At 42.1% G+C, this 22,597-nt stretch overlaps 2 protein-coding genes across 2 annotated transcripts in view; both read left to right on the forward strand.

Annotated features, from left to right (window-relative positions):
* The window catches only part of LOC306861123 (uncharacterized protein), a gene marked incomplete at its 3' end in the record, with an annotated part of 730,281 nt that overhangs the window by 454,333 nt on the left and 253,351 nt on the right, over positions 1-22,597 (forward strand). The window lies entirely within an intron of this gene.
* Positions 8,683-20,958, forward strand: LOC306861661 (uncharacterized protein). The gene is made up of 3 exons (XM_079404064.1): positions 8,683-8,751; positions 12,154-12,305; positions 19,974-20,958. The coding sequence occupies exons 2-3, from the start codon at positions 12,215-12,217 to the stop codon at positions 20,894-20,896; spliced, it is 1,014 nt and encodes a 337-aa protein (XP_079260190.1). The 5' UTR covers positions 8,683-8,751; positions 12,154-12,214; the 3' UTR covers positions 20,897-20,958.

The raw sequence follows: 22,597 nt of genomic DNA on the forward strand, positions 1-22,597 counted from the left end.
AATGTCTGTAATGGACACACCGCTAGACCAGGCCCATGACGAGGCAATGCCTCTAGTCGAATGGGCTCGTACTCCAATGGGGCATTGAAGGCCCAAGGAAGAGTAAGCCAGCGTAACGGCATCCACTATCCACTTAGAGAGTCTCTGCTTCGTGACCGGAAGCCCTTTGGCGCGGTTACCGAAGCTAACAAAGAGCTGTTCCGTGCGCCTGAAGGAGGCGGAACGCTCAAAGTAGATCCGTAGGGCTCTAACAGGGCATAACAAAATTAACTCCCGGTCCACCTTGGAGGGAGGAAGCGCGGAGAGTGTGATGACCTGAGTTCTGAACGGAGTGGAAAGTACCTTAGGTACGTATCCATGCCTTGGTTTTAGGATGACCTTGGAGTCGTTTGGCCCAAATTCCAGGCAGGCAGGGCTCACAGAGAGCGCCTGCAGGTCTCCTACTAGCTTGACTGACGCTAGTGCTAGTAGCAGAGCAGTCTTCAGCGACAGTAACCGAAGGTTCGTGGACTGGAGCGGCTCAAAAGGAGGGCCCCTCAGGGCCCTCAGCACAGTGGGTAAGTCCCACGAGGGACAGTAAGGGGGCGAGGCGGATTCAGCCTCTTGGCACCCCTCAGAAAGCGGACGACAGCATTGTCCCTGCCCACTGATTGGCCCGCAATAGGGGCATGAAAGGCCGCTATAGCCGATACAAACACCCTGAGTGTGGGGAGAGCGTCCTTTATCCAGCAGTTCCTGCAGGAAGGACAGAATCACCGCCAACTCAGAAGCAGGGGGGTCCTCACCGCGGTTTAGACACCATTCGGAGAAAACCGCCCATTTAAGGGCATAGAGGCGTCTCGTAGACGGGGCAATAGCCTCAAAAATGGTTAGCACTCGCTCTGGGAGGCTGGTAGGCTCCCGTTGAGCGGCCAGAGGTGAAGCACCCACAGTTCGGGACGAGGGTGCCACAATAAACCGTTTGCCTGAGAGAGAGGAGGTCTCGTCTCAGGGGCACGGGCCAGGGGGCTGCGGTTAGCAGCTGGTTCAGCTCTGACATCCAAGGCTGGTTCTCCCACAGGGGGGCCACCAACAAGACCTTGTGTCGTTGATCCCTGATTTGCCTGATGACCTGAGGAATCAGAGCGATCGGAGGGAATGCATAAAGGAGGAGGTTGAGCCAGTCGTGGGCCAACGCGTCCTTGACCTTCGAATAATAGGCTGGGCAGTGAGAGTTGTCTTTGGAGGCGAAAAGGTCTACTTCGGCCTTGCCAAAGATTCTCCAGATCATTCGAACCGTCTGCGGATGGAGCATCCACTCTTCTGAGGGGATGTTGCTCCGTGATAACATATCCGCTCCTTGGTTCAATCTGCCCGGCAAATGTGCTGCTCTCAGCGAGCGCAAGTTGAGCTGAGCCCACTCCAGAAGTTGCTCTACCATAAGGAAGAGGCGCTTCGAGGAGAGACCTCCCTGGTGATTTACGTAGGACACCACTGACATGTTGTCTGAGCGGATCAGCACATGTCGTTCCAGAAAAACTGGCAGGCTCGACACACTGCTAGCATTTCTAAGCAGTTGATGTGGAGGTTCCGTTCCGCCTTTGACCAAAGGTCGGTTTGCCTTCGCACAGCGCCCCCCCAACCCATGCTGGAGGCGTCTGTCGTGACAACTTTCCTGCTGCAGACCATCCCTATGGTCACACACTTTCTGAACCATCGTGGGTTCTTCCAGGGGGCCAGGGCCGTTACACAGGCCTGGCTCACCCTGATGTGAAGGCGATCGTGTCGCCATGCGTGGGGCGGAACCCGTGGTTTCAACCAGCGCTGAAGGAGCCGCATGCGAAGCAGGCCCAACTGTAGCACCGGCGATGCTGCTGCCATGCGGCCCAGCATCCTCTGAAACGCTTTGACGGGGTGAGCGGTGCCGCTCTGGAAGGAGGCTGCGAGCTTTTGAATGACCAGAGCGCGTTCCGGCGCTAGCACATCTGAGCTGAGTCCAAAACTGTTCCCAAAAACGACACCCGTCGACTGGGAAACAGCACGCTCTTGGCAAAATTGACCCTGAGCCCCAGGCATTCTAGGTGGCTGAGGAGGAGGAGGGCTCTGTGTGAGAGTAGTTGTACCTCTGACTGGGCCAGAATGAGCCAGTCGTCGAGGTAATTGAGAATGCGGATTCCCATCTGCCTGAGAGGGGAAAGAGCCGCGTCCATGCACTTCGTAAAAGTGCGTGGGGTCAGGGACAGTCCAAAAGGAAGGACCGTGTACTGATAAGCCACTCCCTCGAAGGCGAATCTCAAGAATCGTCTGTGATGGGGGGCTATCTGGACGTGAAAGTATGCATCTTTCAGGTCCAGGGAACAGAACCAGTCCTCTGAGCGAATTTGCGCGAGGATCTGCTTCAGTATGATCATCCTGAACGACCTCCTCATGAGGGCGCGATTCAGGCATCTGAGATCGAGGATGGGCCGGAGGCCGCCATCCTTCTTGGGAACGAGGAAGTAACGGCTGTAAAAGCCTGATTCGCTCTGAGCTGGAGGAACCATTTCTATGGCTCCTTTTTCCAGCAGCGTCATCACTTCTGAACGTAGAACGTGAGCGTTCTCGCCGTCTACAGAAGTGGAGACCACGCCGCTGAAGCGCGGGGGTCTGCGAGCGAATTAGAATGAGTAACCTCGTTCTATTAGTATAACCCATTCTGACACTCCGGGGATGGCCCCCCAGGCCTCGGCCCGCGTGGCAAGGGGCCGGATAAACTCGAGCGATCGACTGCACGGAGGCAGGACGCTTGTGAGGGAAGGAAGAGGAAATTTGCTCTCTCTTTGAGAATGTTTGTGTTTTATTATTATTAACGGACGGTTGCAAGGACGCTTGTACGGGCCCTGTGTTTGCAACAGACACAATGTGCTCTGCACCCGGCAATGAGCGGGGTGGCAAGAGGTTTTTTAAGAGAGGCTGCTTGGCGGGCGGCCCTCTCCTCTTCCTGGCCTGCAGATCAGGAAGACGCCGGAGGCGCAGGGTCCAACACAATCCTGGGTCGGGGGCCCTGCCGCTTCGGAAGGGGGTAACGTCTGGCCGAACGGGAACGCCCCCACGTCTGCTGAGCCTTGTCAGGCTGAGGGGCGGAGGCGAGTGTTGAGGGCGTCGCAGGCTGCTTAGTCGGCGCAGGCTTGGGGCGACTAGCGGCAGCAGAAGAGCTCGAACGCTTGGGCAGGAAGTGTCGCATGGCCTGCAACGCCTTCTGTGCTTCCGTGAAGCGCTCAGCGAAACCTTCCACCGCAGGTCCAAAGAGGCCGCTGGGTGAAATCGGGGCATCGAGGAAGGAGACCTTGTCTGCGTCCTTGATCTCGTCAGCGTGAGCCACAGGTGGCGCTCGAGCACCACTAGGCTGGCCATGGACCGTCCAGTCGCCTGGGCGGTGGTCTTGGTGGTGCGCAAAGCCAGGTCTGTTGCACTTCTCAGTTCCCTGAGAGTGGCAGGATCAGTGGCAGAGATGGGCAGCCACTGACTCATCTAACTGAGGCATCTTCTCGTATCCCTTCAGCGCCATCAATTGAAGTGAGGGCGGATGAAGCGGAAGTACGGAGGCGGGCGGAGTAGGGGGCGCACCACGATTTCGTCAGCTCCTCGTAAACTTCAGGGAAGAACGGCGAGGGTCGCTGTCGAGGGCTCTTCGAGAGAGAGCTCTTCGACTGTTCTGGAGAGGACACGGAAGAGCTCAGCGTCCATCCCAGTTGAAGCGGTGCTGGGCGCTGAAGAATGCGGCGGGGGGGGCAAGTCTACAGCTGAGCCCAACAGCTCCTCTGCATCAGAAGCTGCCAATGACATGCTGTCATCGGCCAGCTCTTCATCACTTTTCCCGAACGAGACCAGATCGCTCGCGGCAGCGGAGGGACGCTGGTCAGGCTGGGAAAAAAGGACGGGAGAATGCTCTCTCTGTGGTGAAAACGAGGCACGCGTGAGCTCGCTCTCAGCCGAGTGCTGAAATCCTGGGAGGAAGGAAACGGGAGGGCGCGAGGGGTGGGATCGCTCTCTTAAAAAGAAAGCGATCCGCGAGTGCAGAGAGGCGAGACTGAAACGCTCGCAGTGCGAGCATTCAGTGTCAGCGAGCGCGGCATCTGCATGGGATTTCCCCAAGCAGGAAACGCACTCGCTGTGGCCGTCATCGGAGTGCAGGGGAGCCCTGCACGAGCCGCAATGTCGGCCAGGCATTTGAAACAACGCCTGAAATTTGTCTCTTTTAGAGCGCATGAATTCGCCGGATGGCGGTAGCGAACAGACTTCTGCGGGGCTGGAGCGCGATGAAGCGTCGTCTCAGCAGGCAGGAGGTCTCTGGCTCAGCTGCGAGGCGTGTCAACGGCGATGGCGGCTTTTTGGGATCAGCGAAGGCGAGATGTCGTCGCTGAAGGAGAAGAAATCTGAGGATCCTATGGCGAGACGGCCGATTATATAGCCAGATAACCCCGCCCATTCTGGCGGGATCTGGCAGGCTCCATCACCATAGGTTCGTGCAGCTCCGCTGCCGACACATTGGTTCGTTTTAACACACTTGTAAGGAGTGGTCTGAACGCACACATATAACAACAGACATCCTGACGCCATATGGAGTGGACATCTTTTTCTCCTGGGCCATAAAACCATGATCTAACGAAGAAAATTCCCGTTTGGTCATTTTCAAAGAAAACAGAACGTCAGTGCTGGAAAAACTCCTCTCGATACCCCCTGACTTCATGCAGTAAATTCAAGGACATATCGCAAAGGATGACGTGTTTACGATCGACTCGAACTAAAGACAATTTCCAGACTTTTCGAACCAAAGACCTTATGACCCGGCTATCACGCACATTCCTGAAAACGCGCGCCTTTTCTCTGTTGCGCTCCCTAAAACAGACAAAGGAATTCAACTGGTCCATGTTGCTATTGAAACAAAGAAAGAGAGCCACACCCTGAAGGATTTTGTTTTAAAGAACAAAGTTAAACAAGTTATACCCTGAAACAAAACACTATAGACAATATAGTTTATACATTAAAGGGTGTTTTTGTTTGTGACATTTATAAGCTGGTTGTGTGAACTTATGTAATCTTTTTCATGTAATCGTTTTATATTCCTGATCACTAGTTGTTCATTTTCACATGATTAATATGTGTATTTAGAATTTAGGATCTGTTTATCAATGTATTTAACCCAGGAATATCCTCTGTGGTCATGTGTATTTTTGTGCATATCAAAATATAAGTGTTTGGTTTCTTTAGAAAGCTAACCTTATGAAGAATATTATGGTTGAATGAAAATGATCCGTTTTATCAACGCATGATTACAATAACGGATAGAAACTTGCTTGTAATAATTTTTTGTTATGTGATGAATAACTGCAAAAGATAATGTATGCAACACGCAACTGTGCAGGGGGCGGGGCTCCGCCCACAGCAACACTTGCGATTGGCCCAAGCGCCCGAAGACAGATCCCAAATCGGCTCGCTTAAAACCAGATGCACAACCGAAAAAGTCGGTTGGAATTGAAAACTAAAAGGTCGCTCGTCTCTCGTTCCGCTGCAAGCGCTTCAGGCCTCGAACATCACGGCGAAGCCAAGCAACTAACACCAGGACTCAGTTAAACTTTGAAAGAACTTTAACATTGGAAGCTAAGACCTGAATCGACTTCCTGAACTTCCTTACATTAGAACGACGACGACCAACCACTGAAGAGTGTTCTAGTCACACGACCAACCGAGAAGCCAATCCACACGCAGTCCGTCTCTACCAAAGCAAAGGAGGAAAAAGCCTGACTTTGAACCGAAGAAAGCCTGAACTCTTTGAACCTAAAGAAACGAACAGTAAGGCAAAACAACTTTCTCTTAAATCTGTCGAACTGGTGTTTATCTTTCAAGAAGTAAAGATAAGGGTTCTTGCGTGTGATTTTCCCTCAGGTTGAACACTAGCATTAGAAATGAAGACTCTCTTCAGAGCATAACAGCCCATTGCAACGTATGTGTGTGTTTATGTCTGTTTTATGTTGTCTAGTTAATGTTGTGTTAGAATAGTGAATAAAACTTTGACTTTATTAGAAATCTCTTGTCTGTGCTATGTGATTTTACTTGTAACTATTTGCCAAAAAGATCGCGTTTTACCTACGCTCAGCTAGGAGCTAACTAAGTTAACTCAATTTAACTATTTGATTTGTTTGAATCGTTGGACACGAATGAAATAAACAACGTGTTAAAAGATAACTTGCTGTTATTAATGCTTGCTGGACAAGTCGTTAACAAGGCATAAGTTGTACATTCTGATTAATAACAATTAATCATATGAAGATCAACTCTTAAGAGTGATTCCCTAAAAGCTAAATAATAAAATAAATATATGTGTAAGGATTCATTTCCTACACACTGCACGAACCAATGATCGTGCAGTTTCACTGCGTGATTGAATAAGGCTTCAGTAAAGGAGAAAAAAGGCTTTTTCCCATAGCGTCTTTAGCAAGACGCAGTACGAGTGGAGTATCGATAGGGAACACGTAGTTTACACCAAGTGCGCTGTTACTTTTATCTGGGGCATGAATGATGCCCCATTCACGAATGAATCACTCTTTTGAGTCGATTCTGTTCAAGGATTTGAACAAATAAGCCTGCAAAACGGTCTGAATTGGTTCACGAATCAGTTCGAATGATTTTTTCAGTTCCCTGCATGCACTAAATTATCTGAAGCGGTTTCTTATTCATCCCGGGTAATTTGAGAACAAGGAGAACATAAAGATCTACAGTCAATTGAAGCCAAATCTGCTAATTCTACTGTCGGCCTGCAACGAGGATCTTTATTAGTTGAACACCGTGTGTGCTGTCTGTGAACGATTCCACAGGTACACATTTGATTTCATTAAAGGGGGCATAACACACAGAGTTTCACCCAATCTCATGTTAATCTTGAGTACCTATAGAGTAGTACTGCATCCTTCATATCTCCAAAAAGTCTTTAGTTTTATCATACTTATAAAAGAAATATACAGCTTTACCATTCTCTTCAAAAACAGCCGAGCTCCTGGAGGCGTGTAGTGGGCGGAGCTAAAGAGTGACGAGCACTTGAGCGCCGATTGCCAGCAAAACAGACATTTGATGCCATTTTATTGTTCATTTTCATTGTTCATTGCGCAGCATTGTTGAGCAACCAATCACACGTTTCTGTTGAGCTTATAAATGCAATAACCAATCAGAGGTGTTCAGAATTGTAATGAATATGCATTCGCAAATTCTCTCATCAGCATAAACAACAAACTGCCATTGCAGATTCAACCTTTAATTTGTTATACGAGTTAAGGTAGTTATAAAATTGCCCTCAAGTAAGAAATTAAGTAATGCCCTTGTGGAAATCAGTTCATTTCTGATGCTGATTTATATATACAGTGGTGGCCAAAATTATTAGAGCACTAGTATCTTCAGCAGCTAAGTTCAGTTATTTCTATATTTTGCTGTAGTGTGTCAGTAGGAAATATCAGTTTCCATTTCCAAACATTAATTTTGCCATTAATTGTAATAATCCAGTGAGATTTTTGTTTGCACAAGAAGTCTGACAACAGCAGAAGAGCTGTGAAGATGCTTCAAGAAACCTACCTGAAAAGCTCCCTGAGAAACTCTGCTCAAGTGCACAGAGGGAAAAAGCTACTTTAAACGCAAAGGATGGTCACATCAAATGTTGATTTTAGTTAGTTAATAGAGGTTAATTGACAAAGAAAATCTATTTATGGCATTATTTTTGACCGCATCCTCATTTTACAGCACATTTTCAAGTGCCTAAAACCTTTCACAGTACTGCAGCTTTGCAGGCAGGTTACTTCAAGCATCTTGGAGACGTTGCCACAGTTCTTCTGGATTGAATCTGTCTCAGTTTGCTCTGTTTCTTCATGTCATTCCAGACAGACTAGATGATGATGAGATCAGATCTCTGTGTGGACTACTGGCTGTTATCAGACAAAAATCTCACTGGATTATTACAATTAATGGCAAAATTAATGTTTGGAAATATAAACTGACATTTCCTACTGAAACACTACAGCAAAAGATAGAAATAACTGACTTATAACTATTTTTAGCTGCTGAAAATACTAGTGTTCTAATAATTTTGGCCAACACTATATATATATATATATATATATATATAAATCCAAAATAACTAGTAAGATGCTACTTGAGTAGATTTTTCATTGGATACTTTTTTTACTCTAGTTTTTGGCTACTCTACCCAACTCAGCAAAAAAGTACCTGCTCTTAATAATCAAGACATATTCTATTCATTAATAATTGTTTTGTTATTGTTTCAAGAATAAAAAATACTATTATGGCATCAATGCTCATTACTGTTTAACATTAACATTTTGTGATAACTATTTAGATGTCCCTATACATTCACAGCCAGTGTCTGATCAATCTACCCATAATTATATATATATATTTTTGAGTCTCTGAGCTTGACCAATATGTATTCCTAATAGTTAAACATGTCAATATTTTGGTAGAATGCTAGAAACATGAAAAACGTACCTTATTGTTACTGGATACCAGGAATGACCCAGACTCTCTTTTTAATTTTTTTAAAAACATTTTTAGCCCATCACTGGACAAACTGTATTTAAATTTGGATACAAGTGTAAATTAGCTGCAGAGGATTTTCCTTTTGTGATTTTAGGCAACAGCGTGTGAACAGGACTTTTATTTGCTCGGACAATATGACGTCATAAGACGGCGCCACGCTCCTGCATCTTTGGTGATTTAGGCTGAGGAAAGGTTTGTATTCTTAATCATTTAAGCTATTTACATCGATGCAAACCGTTTAATCACTGTTATAAATATTACAAGCGATGCAAATGAATTATTTAATATTGAATAAAGAATTTGAATGAATTATCTCATATCACTTCATCGTTTTTGATGAATAAAGCGCGTATTACATGAGTAACAGAAATGGTGCGTCTCATTTTATATCGTGAAAACTGTTTATTACAAACACAAATTCGGTCACTGGCAATGATTAGGGGCTAAATTGGGATTTTGTGTATGGAGGGTCTCTGTGGTTTCAGACTTTTGAGGGTTGCACATGTATATGCAACAATTGACAAACAATATAACAAGTTGAGAGTCCTCTTCTATGAACTAAAATCATTCTAGATGATCAAATCATCTAGATCATCATCATTTCAGTGTGCAAATTTGCAGGATTTTATTATTATTTTTAAGACCTGTAAAAATTAATATAAAAAATAAAAATGAATACCATATGAGCAGGGTAGGTCAATGGCTATGGTAATTTATTAAGTTGTAAAAACATGATTTACAGTTGAGATACAGGTTTTACAACAACAACAAAAAAAAATGATAAACTCTTTAAACCTTAAAAGGCAGCGGCTATTTACACTAAGTCCAAATAGCTATGATTCTATTTACACTGTGTTAAAATAGCAGTATTTTCTGCTATTTATACTCCTTACTGCAAATAGTGGCAATTATCTGCACCTCAGTATTGTAATACATTCTAAAATTATGCAATAATAACTTATTGAGTGTAAATTTTAATTCAAATATACAACCTTATTGGGTCAAAAGCCCTCCGTACACTTACCCTAACCCTACCCGATACTTTATTTTCAACTTTTTGATTATTTCCTTCATTTGTATTAAAAATAAATGCTTTTCTGGTGTGATTTGAAATTTGAAAAGGGAGAAAAAAAAACAACTTTGCTAAAAGGCGTATTCGAACCCGGGTTGATCACGTCAAAAGGAGTATGATACACACTTTATCATCTGCGCCGCTGGAGTCGACGCTTGATAACCGTCTTTTGTAATGTTGATTTGCCCAATCACATGTCGGTGGGTGGAGTTAGTGTAAATAGCTTCTGCCAACAAGCCGGGTTATTTGCACTTAGTGTAAATAGACACAACTGGAAAAAAAAAAAAAAAACTCTTGTGGTTGTCCAATGATGAGTTACCAGATTAAGCCTATGGGCAAGGGACCAGTTTAAAAGAACACTCCACTTTTTTTGAAAATAGGCTAATTTTACAACTCCTAGAGTTAAACAGTTGAGTTTTACCGTTTTTGAATCCATTCAGCTGATCTCCGGGGTCTGGCGGTAGCACTTTTAGCTTCGCTTAGATCATTGAATCGGATTAGACCGTTAGCATCTAGGGATGCAACGCTACCATTTTTTCAGATCCGATCCGATCCGATCCGATCCTGAAAATTCTGAGTATCTGCCGATACCGATACCAGCACAGTTTTTTTTAAATCGATGTAGAATCTCTATACTCCTGTGTGTGTTACTCTTTTGTGTGTTAAACACAATCTAGATAACATAATTTTAATGAAAAATAACAAATGAAAAAATATATAATCATAATCTATGACAAAAATACTATTATAAACTTGGTTTGGTTGGTAGGACTAAATCTAGTGAAATTATACACATTGCTCTTTGAATTGTTGTAAAATACAGTCATGAAAAAACAAGCAGATACATTTATATATAAATATATAGGCTACTATAAAATTAAAAGACATTTCTTTTAAATCTATAGCACCGTAATGAAGGCAGCAACATATGATAGATAGGACAGAACAAGAAAGATTGTTAATAATCAAAAGTATTATAGTAAGTAAGACTCCAATACAGAGCAGCAGAAAGCGCTTATGCGCATCCCGTGCGCAGAATGATGCGCTTGAAGCGACACGGAGTGGAGGATGACAGACAGCCGCGGCGGAGAGAAGAGTTTACCTGAACTTGAATTTAAAGACTTAAATATTCATCTGTACCTCAGATTAAACAGGTTCAGAACACTTGAAATATAGTGCACGAAAACTTTAAGCTTTCATGGGGCTCAACAATAACACAGAATGGTATACGCACAATATCGGATTTGGATCGTCTCATCTGACCGATACCCGATCCGCAGAAAAGGACCGTATCGGTGCCGATACCGATCCTGACTATCGGATCGATGCATCCCTATTAGCATCTCGCTCAAAAATGACCAAAGAGTTTCGATAATTTTCCTATTTAAAGCTTGACTGTAGGTACATCGTGTACTAAGACTGACGGAAAATGAAAAGTTGTGATTTTCTAGGCCGATATGGCTAGGAACTATACTCTCATTCCGGCGTAATAATCAAGGAACTTTGCTGCCGTACCGTGGTGCAGCAGGCGCAGTGATATTACACAGTGCCTGAAAGTAGTCTGTATCATAGGCTACTGAGCTGGGGACCTCTTTCAGCTTCTGTGTAATATCATTGCGTCTATGATCTATGCTAAGCTATGCTAAGAGTGCTACCGCCAGACCCGGAGATCAGCTGAATGGATTCAAAAACGGTAAAACTCAACTGTTTAACTCTTGGGGAATTGTAAAATGAGCCTATTTCCAAAAAGAGTGTTCCATTAACCCCAGGTAACGACAACTTTTTCATTAAGGTTATTATAAATTATTAATACATAAATATTAAAGCCAGGGTAGGTGATTTGGTTCAAAAACATATTTTGTTATGCTGGTTAAAAGTCTCATCACATCTCAATAGCAATCACTATGTTAAGTGGTCTAAATTTATTTGTATGTATTTATATTTTCTGTGGGAAGCATAGGACCATAAAATGTTCATCCAATCAAAATGTTCGGTCCGAACATTACCATAGGCTGTCCTGCCTGCCTGTCAAAATATGTATTTGCATACCTCTGTGCACCCTGTTCACACAGACATGATAAAAGGTGCTGTTATTGTAATATTATGCGCTTTTCACTGTAATGTTTTCTCAGCGGTGAATGAGACCTGAGGTAATATGATAGCGTTTCATTCAATCAAAGTCTCTCATCGTGTCGCAGGTTAGTCTCTGCTCTGCCTGAGCATGTCCGTGTGTTTATGTATTGTATTATGTACTGAGGGTGGGGATCTTGTTTTCAAAGCTAGCTTGCTGTCGCTAGCCTTTCTGAAATCAGCTACCCTACATTTAAGCCTTAGTAATATTTTTTGTTCCTTTAGAATTGGTTGAGCTAGTTTTGAGTTTTTTTTAATCATACAATTTAAGACCGCTATCTCTTTGATTGACAGCCTTGCCAATGTGCTGACTACTGAACTGATATGCACCCAGAGATTTAGTTTGGATGTTTATTTCTTTCTGTTAATTATTCTCATCTTAAACATGACAGAGAGTCCATACACACTGAAAAACTCCTGGTGAAGGAACTGAGATCCACATAATACACTATTATGAAGATGCCGTTTATTAAAGAGGAGAGTGAAGACATGAAGATTGAAGAAACATTCAGAGTGAAACAAGAAGATACCGAGGAACAAACAGGTTAGTTTTCATTCTCAAATCTGAAGTGAGTTCAGTATTTGACATTGAGTGGACCTACTTCCAAATTTGGCATTCATTATTACAACATCTGACAAGTTAAATTAGCAAAAATAACACAAGTAGCCTAAACAAAAACATTACTTTTGTGTAAAGACCCTTTTAAGCTGAATGCGAAAATTTGGCGCAAATGTTCGGCGTAATGATGCTTTTGAATTGAAACACTAGATCCCTGAGGTTATTCACACCAGGCGCGATCATTTGCAGTGCGAAAAAGCAAGGATTTTTTCATCCTGGGTGTCGATTCGGGAGTTTGATTCCACGGCTCCACCTCACAACACAGCCTCTGGCTCCAAATTACATGTTGTTTATATGTGATTTTTACAAAACAAAGGATTCCATGTCCATTAGAAATAACTTTAATCATTAAATTCGTGGGAAAATCAGGTGACCGGCAAAGCAGAATACAAAGCTGACATGCTTTTGATTTATGGGCTCATGTACCTCTCCCATTCTGCCCGAATCCAAGTGTTTCCATGGTGTGATGTAACATTTATATACTAACCTATTATTTCTTCTGTAAGCAAAGCTTTGTACTGAACTAAACTGTCATACGATTCACGTAAAACAGCATTCACATACAAGTTACACAAAGCCTCTTCTCATTGACTAACATTAGTCAAAAATAAGATTGAAAAGCATTTGTGTGGCAGAGTGGGACAGTAAATTTATAACTGCAACTTAGAGAGTTTAAATCAAACTGTTAGCATAGTTGAATTTCACATGCTGTTGTCAGTAGTAATTCATTCTCTGTGCGATACATAAATTGAGATGTATCCGCTTATGTTTTTGGCCCAATAATTAAAGGGGTCATATGATGCTGCTAAAAAGATTATTCTCAGACCTCTTTGTGTTCAGACTGTTGCTTTTTGGATCTAGTCCAGTTCAGTGTTTGATGGTTGACATTATGGCCTCCAAAACTGGAATATTTTTATCTTTTGCACAAAAAAATGTTTTGTACACATTTGTATGAATTGTTTTCCTTGTTTATGTAACCGTGTTTATTTTATAGCACACAGGGTTTCTGCAGGATTTTTAAGATCAAATTTAAGACTGTTTTTAAGACCTGCACAGATCAAATTAATGCATATTAACTTGTAAAATTACTGTAAAAAGCATGATTTACAGTTCAGATACAGGTTTTCACCAAAAAAAAAAAAAACAATTAAATCAAATTTCAAACCATTTTAAAGAAAATGGTCAAATGTATCAATTATTATATTAATGGTTTAATGACTGGTGTAATATCAATTATTATTTTAAACCAGCAGAAGGGCTTTTTTAAAAAAAAAAAAAAACAACAATGGCAGCCTCTACAGATGCATTTCCAAATATACAAATAACGTAAAATAAAAGGTTTAACAGCTTCTCTTGCCTTATGCGCCATTTTTCCTCCGTTTCCCTCAAATAAGCAAGGAAGCACCTTTGGTGATAGAAATTATTGTAAATGAGCATTAGCCCCGTACTGTCCGCCATTCTGGTTTGTTTACATCTTGCTACCACAATCCCTTGCTCTCAGGCAGTTCGGCGTGACTTGCCTGGAATGCTAAGTCGTGAGTCATAGTTTGAAGTCGTAACTTACGAGCTCAAAAACCTGCCTGGAACGCAGCATTATCATGCATATTCTGTATTTATGGGGACGGGGATGGGGATCTTTAATGGGGGGTGGTTACCGTATTGGCACAGTGGTTAACCAGAAAGATAAAAAATTGCACATCATGCTGAGAAGGTTGCCGACCCCTGGTATAGAGTCTACTGATTCTCATATTAGCCTGCTGTACTAGAACTACATACTGCACAGATCAGGTGATACACATGCGATTTCTTTCCCAGATGTTTACATTCGATCGAGACAAAACCAACTGTGTTTATGTGAACCTTGGGTGTTTTTGACAGTTGAAACAATAAACGCTAAAGAGAGTGTAGTTTATGAACGTTTTTGAATTTGGCCAGCGGTTATGAAAACATGAATGATCCTTTTCTCCTGCCATTGTTTCATAGAGTAGGGTATCTCCCCGGCCTGTGACAGGATTAAGGGCAACAGTGGGTCTGCACCCTTCATTGACAGTAGTATAGGATTTAGTTCCAGGGTTGGGGCCTGCATCTACTGCATTCACATAATTCTTTAAAGGGGGGGTGCAATGCTGTTTCGTGCATTCAGTACACTGATAAAGAGTTGGATTCTCATGCTAAGCATGGCCAAAGTTTCAAAAATTGATTTGGAGGTATGACAAAGTATTTCTGTGCCAAAAATCTTCCTTCCGGGTTCAATTTGAGGCATCTGCACCTTTTTTAAATGCCCTGTGCAAAATATGTAGGCCACAGCTACCCAGATTTAGTAAAACAGTATTGACATCTCGTTCAAGTTCAGTTTGTATAAGGTCTTGGAATTTAAAATTAGGTCCATCCATTGAAAGCTGTACAAGACCTTTGTAATTGAAACCCTCTCTCGACTTGTGGAAGACCTCCACCATATCATCTGCAGTGGCGTGGCCCATGAATTCAGAAGTGAAGTAGCATGTAACTACAGCATCATTGTACCAAAATATTAAATGAATGTCCATTTGGTTTGTTTGGGTCTTCTGATTCAAGCTTTCATCAAAAGGCAAAACATATCCATCCGTAAAGGTGGGGTAAGTGATTTCTGAAAGCCAATGATGATAATTGAAATCACCAAAACAAACACGTCCCTACCCCAAAAGGGTCTCGCCCCTATTTTGATAGCTCCGCCCCACGCAACCCAGGCAACGATTAGTTCTGTGAAACAAAGCAAAACCAATGTTACACCATGTCTACACCGGATGCGAGCGTCGCGAAAAAATACTATAGATAGAAATCATTATAAACAGTGATGCTGTCTACACTGGACGCCGCGACACGACAAATCCCTGACAGAAAACTGCTGCCGCGTTCTATTTATGACGTGCTGACACAAATTTCAAATTATTTTCAACATTCGCTTTATCGCATCCAGTGTAGGATGCGATAAAGCGACGTCCGGTTGCGGCGCGTCTGGTGTAGACACGGTGTTACTAACCTACTGAGAAGAAACAAAGCAACCTCGGAGTCCGATCGCAGGCCTTCCGCTCCTTGAGTTCTCTCCAGCGCTGGAAAGCTGATCCGATATTTACACGGGTCCTACTTCTTGCCTTATCGTTCCGCAAACGTTTTCCTCTTTTGTTTTTTATCCGCCATCTCTATCTTTCTGTCGCTCGGCTTGGCTGTTCACTGAACGCTCTCTCCTCCATATCATGAGTAGACACGCCCCTTACTGCTGATTGGCTACAAGTTTGATTTGGTACTCAGACTCAGTTTTCTAAAACGTTTTTGAACATACCCCACCTTTAAGAGACCTTATTCTGTCCAACAGAAGTGACTTGCAATATGGTGCTAAGCGAAAACAAACCCCACCTTTAAGAGACCTTATTCTGTCCAACAGAAGTGACTTGCAATATGGTGCTAAGCGAAAACAGTCAAATAAGACGATTTAGTCTTTCCACACTGAAAGCTGCTGGCAATGTCAATGGCTATCCGGGAACATTCTTTTGTACAAAGACCCTAAAAAAAAAAAGTGGAACACTGTAATTTACCGTATATGACCAAATATAGCTTACTCATAATACAGTCATGGCCAAAAATATCGGCACCCTTGATAAATATGATCAAAGAAGTCTGTGAAAACGTATCTGCATTATTAATCCTTTTGATCTTTTATCTAGCCTTTCATTGGATAAGAATTTAAAATGGGGGGGGGGGGGGGGGGGGGATATCATTATGAAATAAATGTTTTTCTCAAATACACGTTGGACACAATTATTGGCACCCCTAGAAATTCTTATGAGTACTATCAGCTGAACTATCAGCAGCAAAATCCCAGAAATATAGAAACCATTTAAAAAAAAGTATCCTTTGTTGTGTCGTGTCTGGTTACAGATAAATAATGGACAAATAATTGTTACCATGGAAAATGTATTTTATCGCGTGTTGTCATGTCACATCTGTTTAAAACACGGTGCTAAAGCCCCCAACAATGCTGGATTGGAAGCTAACGTTAGATTGAATTGTCTCATTTAATTTCAAGGGTCTGTTGTATCAGTAATACAACATTGATTAAAACATTAAATTTAAAACGTTAACGATTACTTTACACAAACCTGAGTTTAAATACATGACTAAATCCCGGTTGCAGAGGCTAAGAATTTGTCAAGAGTTAACAGTAATTAGCTCACAACCTAATTAGCTAACATTACATTTTCAATTCTATCAGCGACCACTTATTCTACCTAACCTAGGCTACACTTTAAAATCATTTTTAATCATAACCTTATAGCTATATACTACTTTGTTCTGATGACCTGTATGACCAGGGGATTGCTCCAGAAAGCAGGGTTAACGTACCATCTGCTAAACCCTGAACTCTCAGTTGATCAAACCAAACCTTGCTTACTTGAGGTATGTTGGTTCCAAAAGTTCATTCAACCCAGAGTATGTTCCTGGTTAACGCGCAAGACGTTCTCAATAGAGCGATGAATCGATGAGTCATATGGAAATAGACTCGAACAAAAAGTGTGCCATACTGCTTCTTTCTTCTTCTTCTGTTCAAAGGCCATTTGAACACTTAATGAATGGGTGGTTGTGCAATAATTTTTCGTTTTTTTATGTTTAATCTTTAATCCTTGAAAATAAGAATTGCATTGTTTGTTTGATGCTACTATATAATAAGTCACATCAGATATGTATTATTATAGAAATACATTACAGAAAATGCAGATCCATGATGTGTGAGATGATAATAAAATATAACAAACATATATAATAATATAAAAATTACCTTGTCATAAGTGTTTTATAACTTAGGCAGATAACTATTATGCCAATACAATAAACATAATAACCATATTATAAATTACCTTATATTAGTGCTTTATAATTTACATATCATACAACTATATGTAAGCAATAAGATACGAGAGGCCGTGCTGTATCGTGAATAAATCACGGCTGAAAACAGTAAACATGCCTCATCTAATGGAGCTTAAATAAAAACAGAATAGGAGCTCTTATCAGCCGCTGTGCCATTTATTTTTTAACACCATATATGATATTTTCTCAAGCACATACATCTGCTTATCTCGCAGCATGAGAAAACGGCACAGCGCGAGTTTGCAAGCGTCATCACAGTGTAAACTGATGGACATACAGAATCATGCCTGAAACAGAAAACTAATAAACTCAGTAATATTCCCTCCTCACTTCGGAAACTGTAGTCTTTCACACAGATGTGCGCCACACACATCGCCACATGAGAAGCGTTTATTTAGATGTAGACGGGGGAAGGGTGGAATCTCAAAATTAAAGATGAAAGAGGCAACATAACGCCAGCAGGGGTCACTCATACTTCATTAAATAAATAGCAAACAGTTAATTCTGCCGAAATACATAATACATTAAACAGTTTTGATGCTATTGATTGTTTATGTTGCTAAGGGTGTTGCTCAGTGAACGATTGGGTGAAGCGTGTCAGGGATCTGCAAGAAATGGGACCCAGATGCAAATGAGCGGACAATGGTAATTTATTGACAAGACGTTGACTAGAAACAGCAGGGGGAGTGAGAAGTGAATCAGTCCAAACAGAGGGGCAGGGCAGACAACAATACAGGCAGGAGGGATGACCACTGAGCCGGTCCAAGGTGGCAGTGGACTCAAGCACAGAGGCAGCAGCTCCAGAGGAAGGCAGGAAGACAGGGACCCCGTAGCTTGAAGTGAATCTCAGAAGTCGCACCAGTCTAGCCGCCAGGTACTGACTCACAGAACCAGAGACCTGACTCGTGAGAGTGGAGAGGTGCTTCCAGGTGGTAGGGGTCAGAGGCCAGGGAATCTGGGTAAGGACAGGACAGGGCAAAACACAATAACAAACAAGACAAGACTCAAGACAACACAACGACACAAGACAGACAAAAGAAAATCTAATCAAGAGAAAACACTAGATAAGAGAATACACAATCAAAAAACAAGAACTAGACAGAACTAGAGCAAACAAAAAGAGGAACCGAGGATATAAAATAACACGAGATCAAAAAATCACTTGAGCTAGATCAAAGGATATCTTTAGGACCAAGAAACCGGTAGACACCAAAACGAACCAGCAAGGACACAAGGGAAAGGAACGCAATATAAAGCAGCAGAGCACACGAGGATCAGGTGAACACAATCAAGCAAACGAGGACTAGACAAGGACTAAACAAGTGGGCGTGACCATGGGAAACAGGGAGGTTGGACAAGAGGAGCACGTGGCAAACACAAACAGAGACAGAGCCATGTGCTCAGACACAAAACAAACAAAGAAACATTGAACAGGGACAACACAGACAAGACTGTCAGGGTAGGATCCTGACAGAAGCGGTCATAACCGTGCTCTATCGTGAATAAAACACAGCTGTTGACCAATTAGAATCGAGGAATGGAACTAACCGTTTTATAAATATATATGTATACACAGTAATAGAATATTGTGCGCTATCTGTCTCGTCCACTGGAGTCTCGTTAGTAAGTCACGCACACATGCTCTGATAGCTCTGAAGTAAACTAACCCTGAAACAGAACCTACTCTGGAGCAGGTTATCTTCAGAGAGCAAGTTGCTATGGTTACTTACCCTGAAAGCTACCTCTGTTTTTGGAACCGAAAGTTGAGGTTATCCGCTTACCCTTAAACATACCCGGGTATGTCACATAACCTGCTTTCTGGAACAACCCCCAGTGGGACTCGGTAAACTTCAGGCACGACAAGATTTCAGCCTCCAGGGTCTTTGCTGGTGTTAGGCCGAGACGTGCTCCACTGTGTCTCACACTACCGTCACTGCTGGAGGTGGGAGTGGGTTTATTGGCTGACTACGGTTCTCTTGGAGCTATATGGGGAGGCTGCAGTAGAGCAGTGATGGGCACTTGGGCCGAAGATGATGTTCCTGTCGGCTTCATACGGGTAGCATGCTTCATGCTGTTTGCGTGGCTAAGAAGTGCTTCCTCTCCCATATTTGATAGCTCGATAGTAGTTTTACAAACTTTACATTTAGCTTTTCTGTCATTTACTTTTAATACATTTGAAGTGGTCATTTTGTAGCCAAAGCTCTTGAAATGTATATTTTCCTGGCATGTTTGCCTTAGTTAAAAGATACAGGTGACTACATGTGATTTAAGTGATTTTCAATTGACGAGCAGGAAGGGAATAAATATGGTGCAGAAAATAGCCTAACCACAACAATATGCAAAATGCATGAAACAACGTGCTACTTGCCCATTGTCCATTATAGATTAAATAACATGATCTGTAAATGTGCAAAATGCCTTTAGTAATATTTGAGAATGGAAATGTTTCTTAATACTTTTTTCCCAAAGTTTAGGAGTATTAAGAATAAACAAAGGAACACAAATTTCAGATGAGGAGAGCCTTTAATCAGTCCGTGCCCAGGACATCACTGTGTCATAATCCATCCCTGACAAAGAGACATAAATCATGTACAGTGCCGAGGGTGCTCTTGGACAGAGCTTTTCTTTTAGTAGCTTGATGCTTTATGTTGGTTTTAGTGCTTTAATGTTTTTTGTTTTTTGCTTTAGACCTGATGGCACTGAAAGAAGAGAGTCAGAAAGATAAACTGAATGAAATGGAAGAGAAAAATCAGGATGAGAAGTGTCATGATTTCAAGAGTGGAGAAAAATCCTTAAAGACTGAAGAGATTTCTTCACAAAAAAGAGGTCAGAAGACCGGATCTAACAGTTATTTCACCTGCTGTCAGTGTGGTAAGAATATAACTAATAAGCAAAACCTTGCAGTCCACATGAGAGTTCACACTGGAGAGAAGCCTTTCAGCTGCCAACAGTGTGGGAAGAGTTTCACTCAAAAACAAAACCTTAAAGTCCACATGAGAGTTCACACTGGAGAAAAGCCTCACACCTGCAAACTGTGTGGACAGAATTTTAAACTTAAAGGAAACCTTAATTCCCACATGAGGATTCACACTGGAGAGACCCCTTACACCTGCAGAATGTGTGGGAAGAGCTTCTCAAGAAAAGAAAGTCTTAAGTCTCACATGAACATTCACACAGGAGAGAAGCCTTGCATATGTGGTCAATGTGGAAAGAGATTCAAATGTAAAGAAACCCTTAATCACCACATGAGGATTCACTCAAAAGAGGACTGTTTTATATGCCATCAGTGTGGAAAGAGTTTCCTGCATAAAAGAAGCCTCAACACTCACATTAGACTTCATACTGGAGAGAAGCCTTCCATCTGCCCTCAGTGTGGAAAGAATTGCACCAATAAAGCGAACCTTGAGATTCACATTAGGGTTCACACCGGAGAGAAGCCTTTCACCTGCCCTCAGTGTGGAAAAAGCTTCTCACAAAAAGGAAACCTTCAGACTCACATAAGTATTCACACTGGAGAGAAGCCTTTTAAGTGTCTTCAGTGTGAAAAGAGATTCACATATCATAAGGACCTGAAACATCATTTGCAAAGTCATTCTGTAAAGAAATTGTGAGCAGTTTTACTCTGTAGGAAGCCAATTTAATTGTGGCGAGGGTAATAAAAAACTGGAACCAGAAAGCATTGTGTACCAGTACTGTGGAGAACAATTTAAATATAAATTGTTTTTGTGAAATACTGTTGATTTATCATCACTCCAAATTTGAAGGAATATGAACTGTAGATATAGACGGTTTCATCGGGTGCACGCGCGTTGCCACGGTTACGCGTCTGGCCCTAATTTAACTTCCGTTCTGTGTTTGTTTATCATTCTGGCTCACTGATCTAGAATGGTAATATGGCGCCGACAACAAACGCTGTTAAATGTAAAGTTATGAATAGACTGAAGTTGGGCTCAGGTTGTTGTGCTGTGGGATGCAACCTGACCTCTGGAACGAATGCCTTGTCAAAAATAAAAATGTTTCGGTTTCCAAAAGACCAGGGGAGACTGCAAGCATGGATCACCGCTGTGCGGAGAGAGGCTTGGCTGCCAGGCAAGAATTCAAGGATCTGTAGCACTCACTTCTTTACAGGTAACAAACTCATGATAAGCCATAGACAGCTAGCTGACCAGCAGTAATAAGCAGACAATAGTTACGAATTAGCTACATTTATTTTTACACACGTAAATAACATTGTATACATTGATTTTAAACAGTAACGTTTGCTCTGTGTTGATTAGCTTTAGCTATGATTTGAACTAGCGTTATGAATTATAAGAACCACAGTGGTTTTCAATCAATGCTATGCAAATACCATACACTATTTAACATTCCGCTTTGGTTTGCTCCCTGGGGGCATAATACAATAATGCATAGCTTTTCTAAGGAAGCTTTAAATTAATTACTAAATAGGGCTTGTACAACATTTTCACTGACTACATTATCAATTATATATTTTATCTGTAAAGCTGCTTTGCAACAATTTGCAGTGTGAAAAGTGTTACAAATAAATTTGACTGATCTAAGTTCATTGTACTAGTAGGTTACTAATATTTTTTTGTATTAATAATTTTTTACAATATCATAGAAATGCATTTTTTACTCAAAAAATGTCATGTAACCAGAAAAGTTATGGATTATGCAAAGTTTGTATGATGCCCAGCAAGGTGCAGTACTATGAACACTCGTTTTACTTTAGGTGCACCATCAGTGGACCCATGCCATCCTGATTATGTTCCATCAGTGTTTGCACACAAAAACACTACTACTGGTGGTTCACAGAAGTTGGAGCGATACCAGAGGCATCAGAGGAGATCATCTGTGGTTGAGCCCATGGATTCACCTTCCTTTGGAGGTTACCCGGGCTGACTCTGAAGAAGGATGCACTGCTGTGGGTACAGATCTGTCAATGGCAGACATTGACCAACTACAAAATGAAAACATTGAGTTAAAAAGAAAAATGGTTTCACTGGAGAAGAAACTGGAGTCTCAAGAAAAACGACTACAAGATCATATGTTTGGCAGACTATCCGATTTTATTTTAAATGAGGACAAGCACACTCCTTTTTACACTGGCCTACCATCTGCTTCTGTGTTTTTCACCCTCCTCACTTACCTGTCATCAATATGGAATGCATCATCAACCATACTTACCCTTCCAGAGCAGTTTCTTGTAGTCCTGATGAAACTTCGTCTAGGCTTAACTCATCCTCATCAAGACCTAGCTTTTCGCTTCAGAGTGAGTTGTGGAACTGTCTCAAACATCTTTCATGAAT

This window comes from Barbus barbus (genome assembly GCF_936440315.1).
Source record: "Barbus barbus genome assembly, chromosome: 42".
Taxonomy (NCBI): Eukaryota; Metazoa; Chordata; class Actinopteri; order Cypriniformes; family Cyprinidae; genus Barbus; species Barbus barbus.

What these genes read in the sequence shown, in the direction of transcription:
- LOC306861661 (XM_079404064.1), top strand. Translation starts at nt 12,215, where the DNA reads ATGAAGATGCCGTTTATTAAAGAGGAGAGTGAAGACATGAAGATTGAA. An exon ending in AGATACCGAGGAACAAACAG is followed by an intron (nt 12,306 to 19,973) that starts GTTAGTTTTCAT and finishes TTTTTGCTTTAG; the next exon opens with ACCTGATGGCACTGAAAGAA.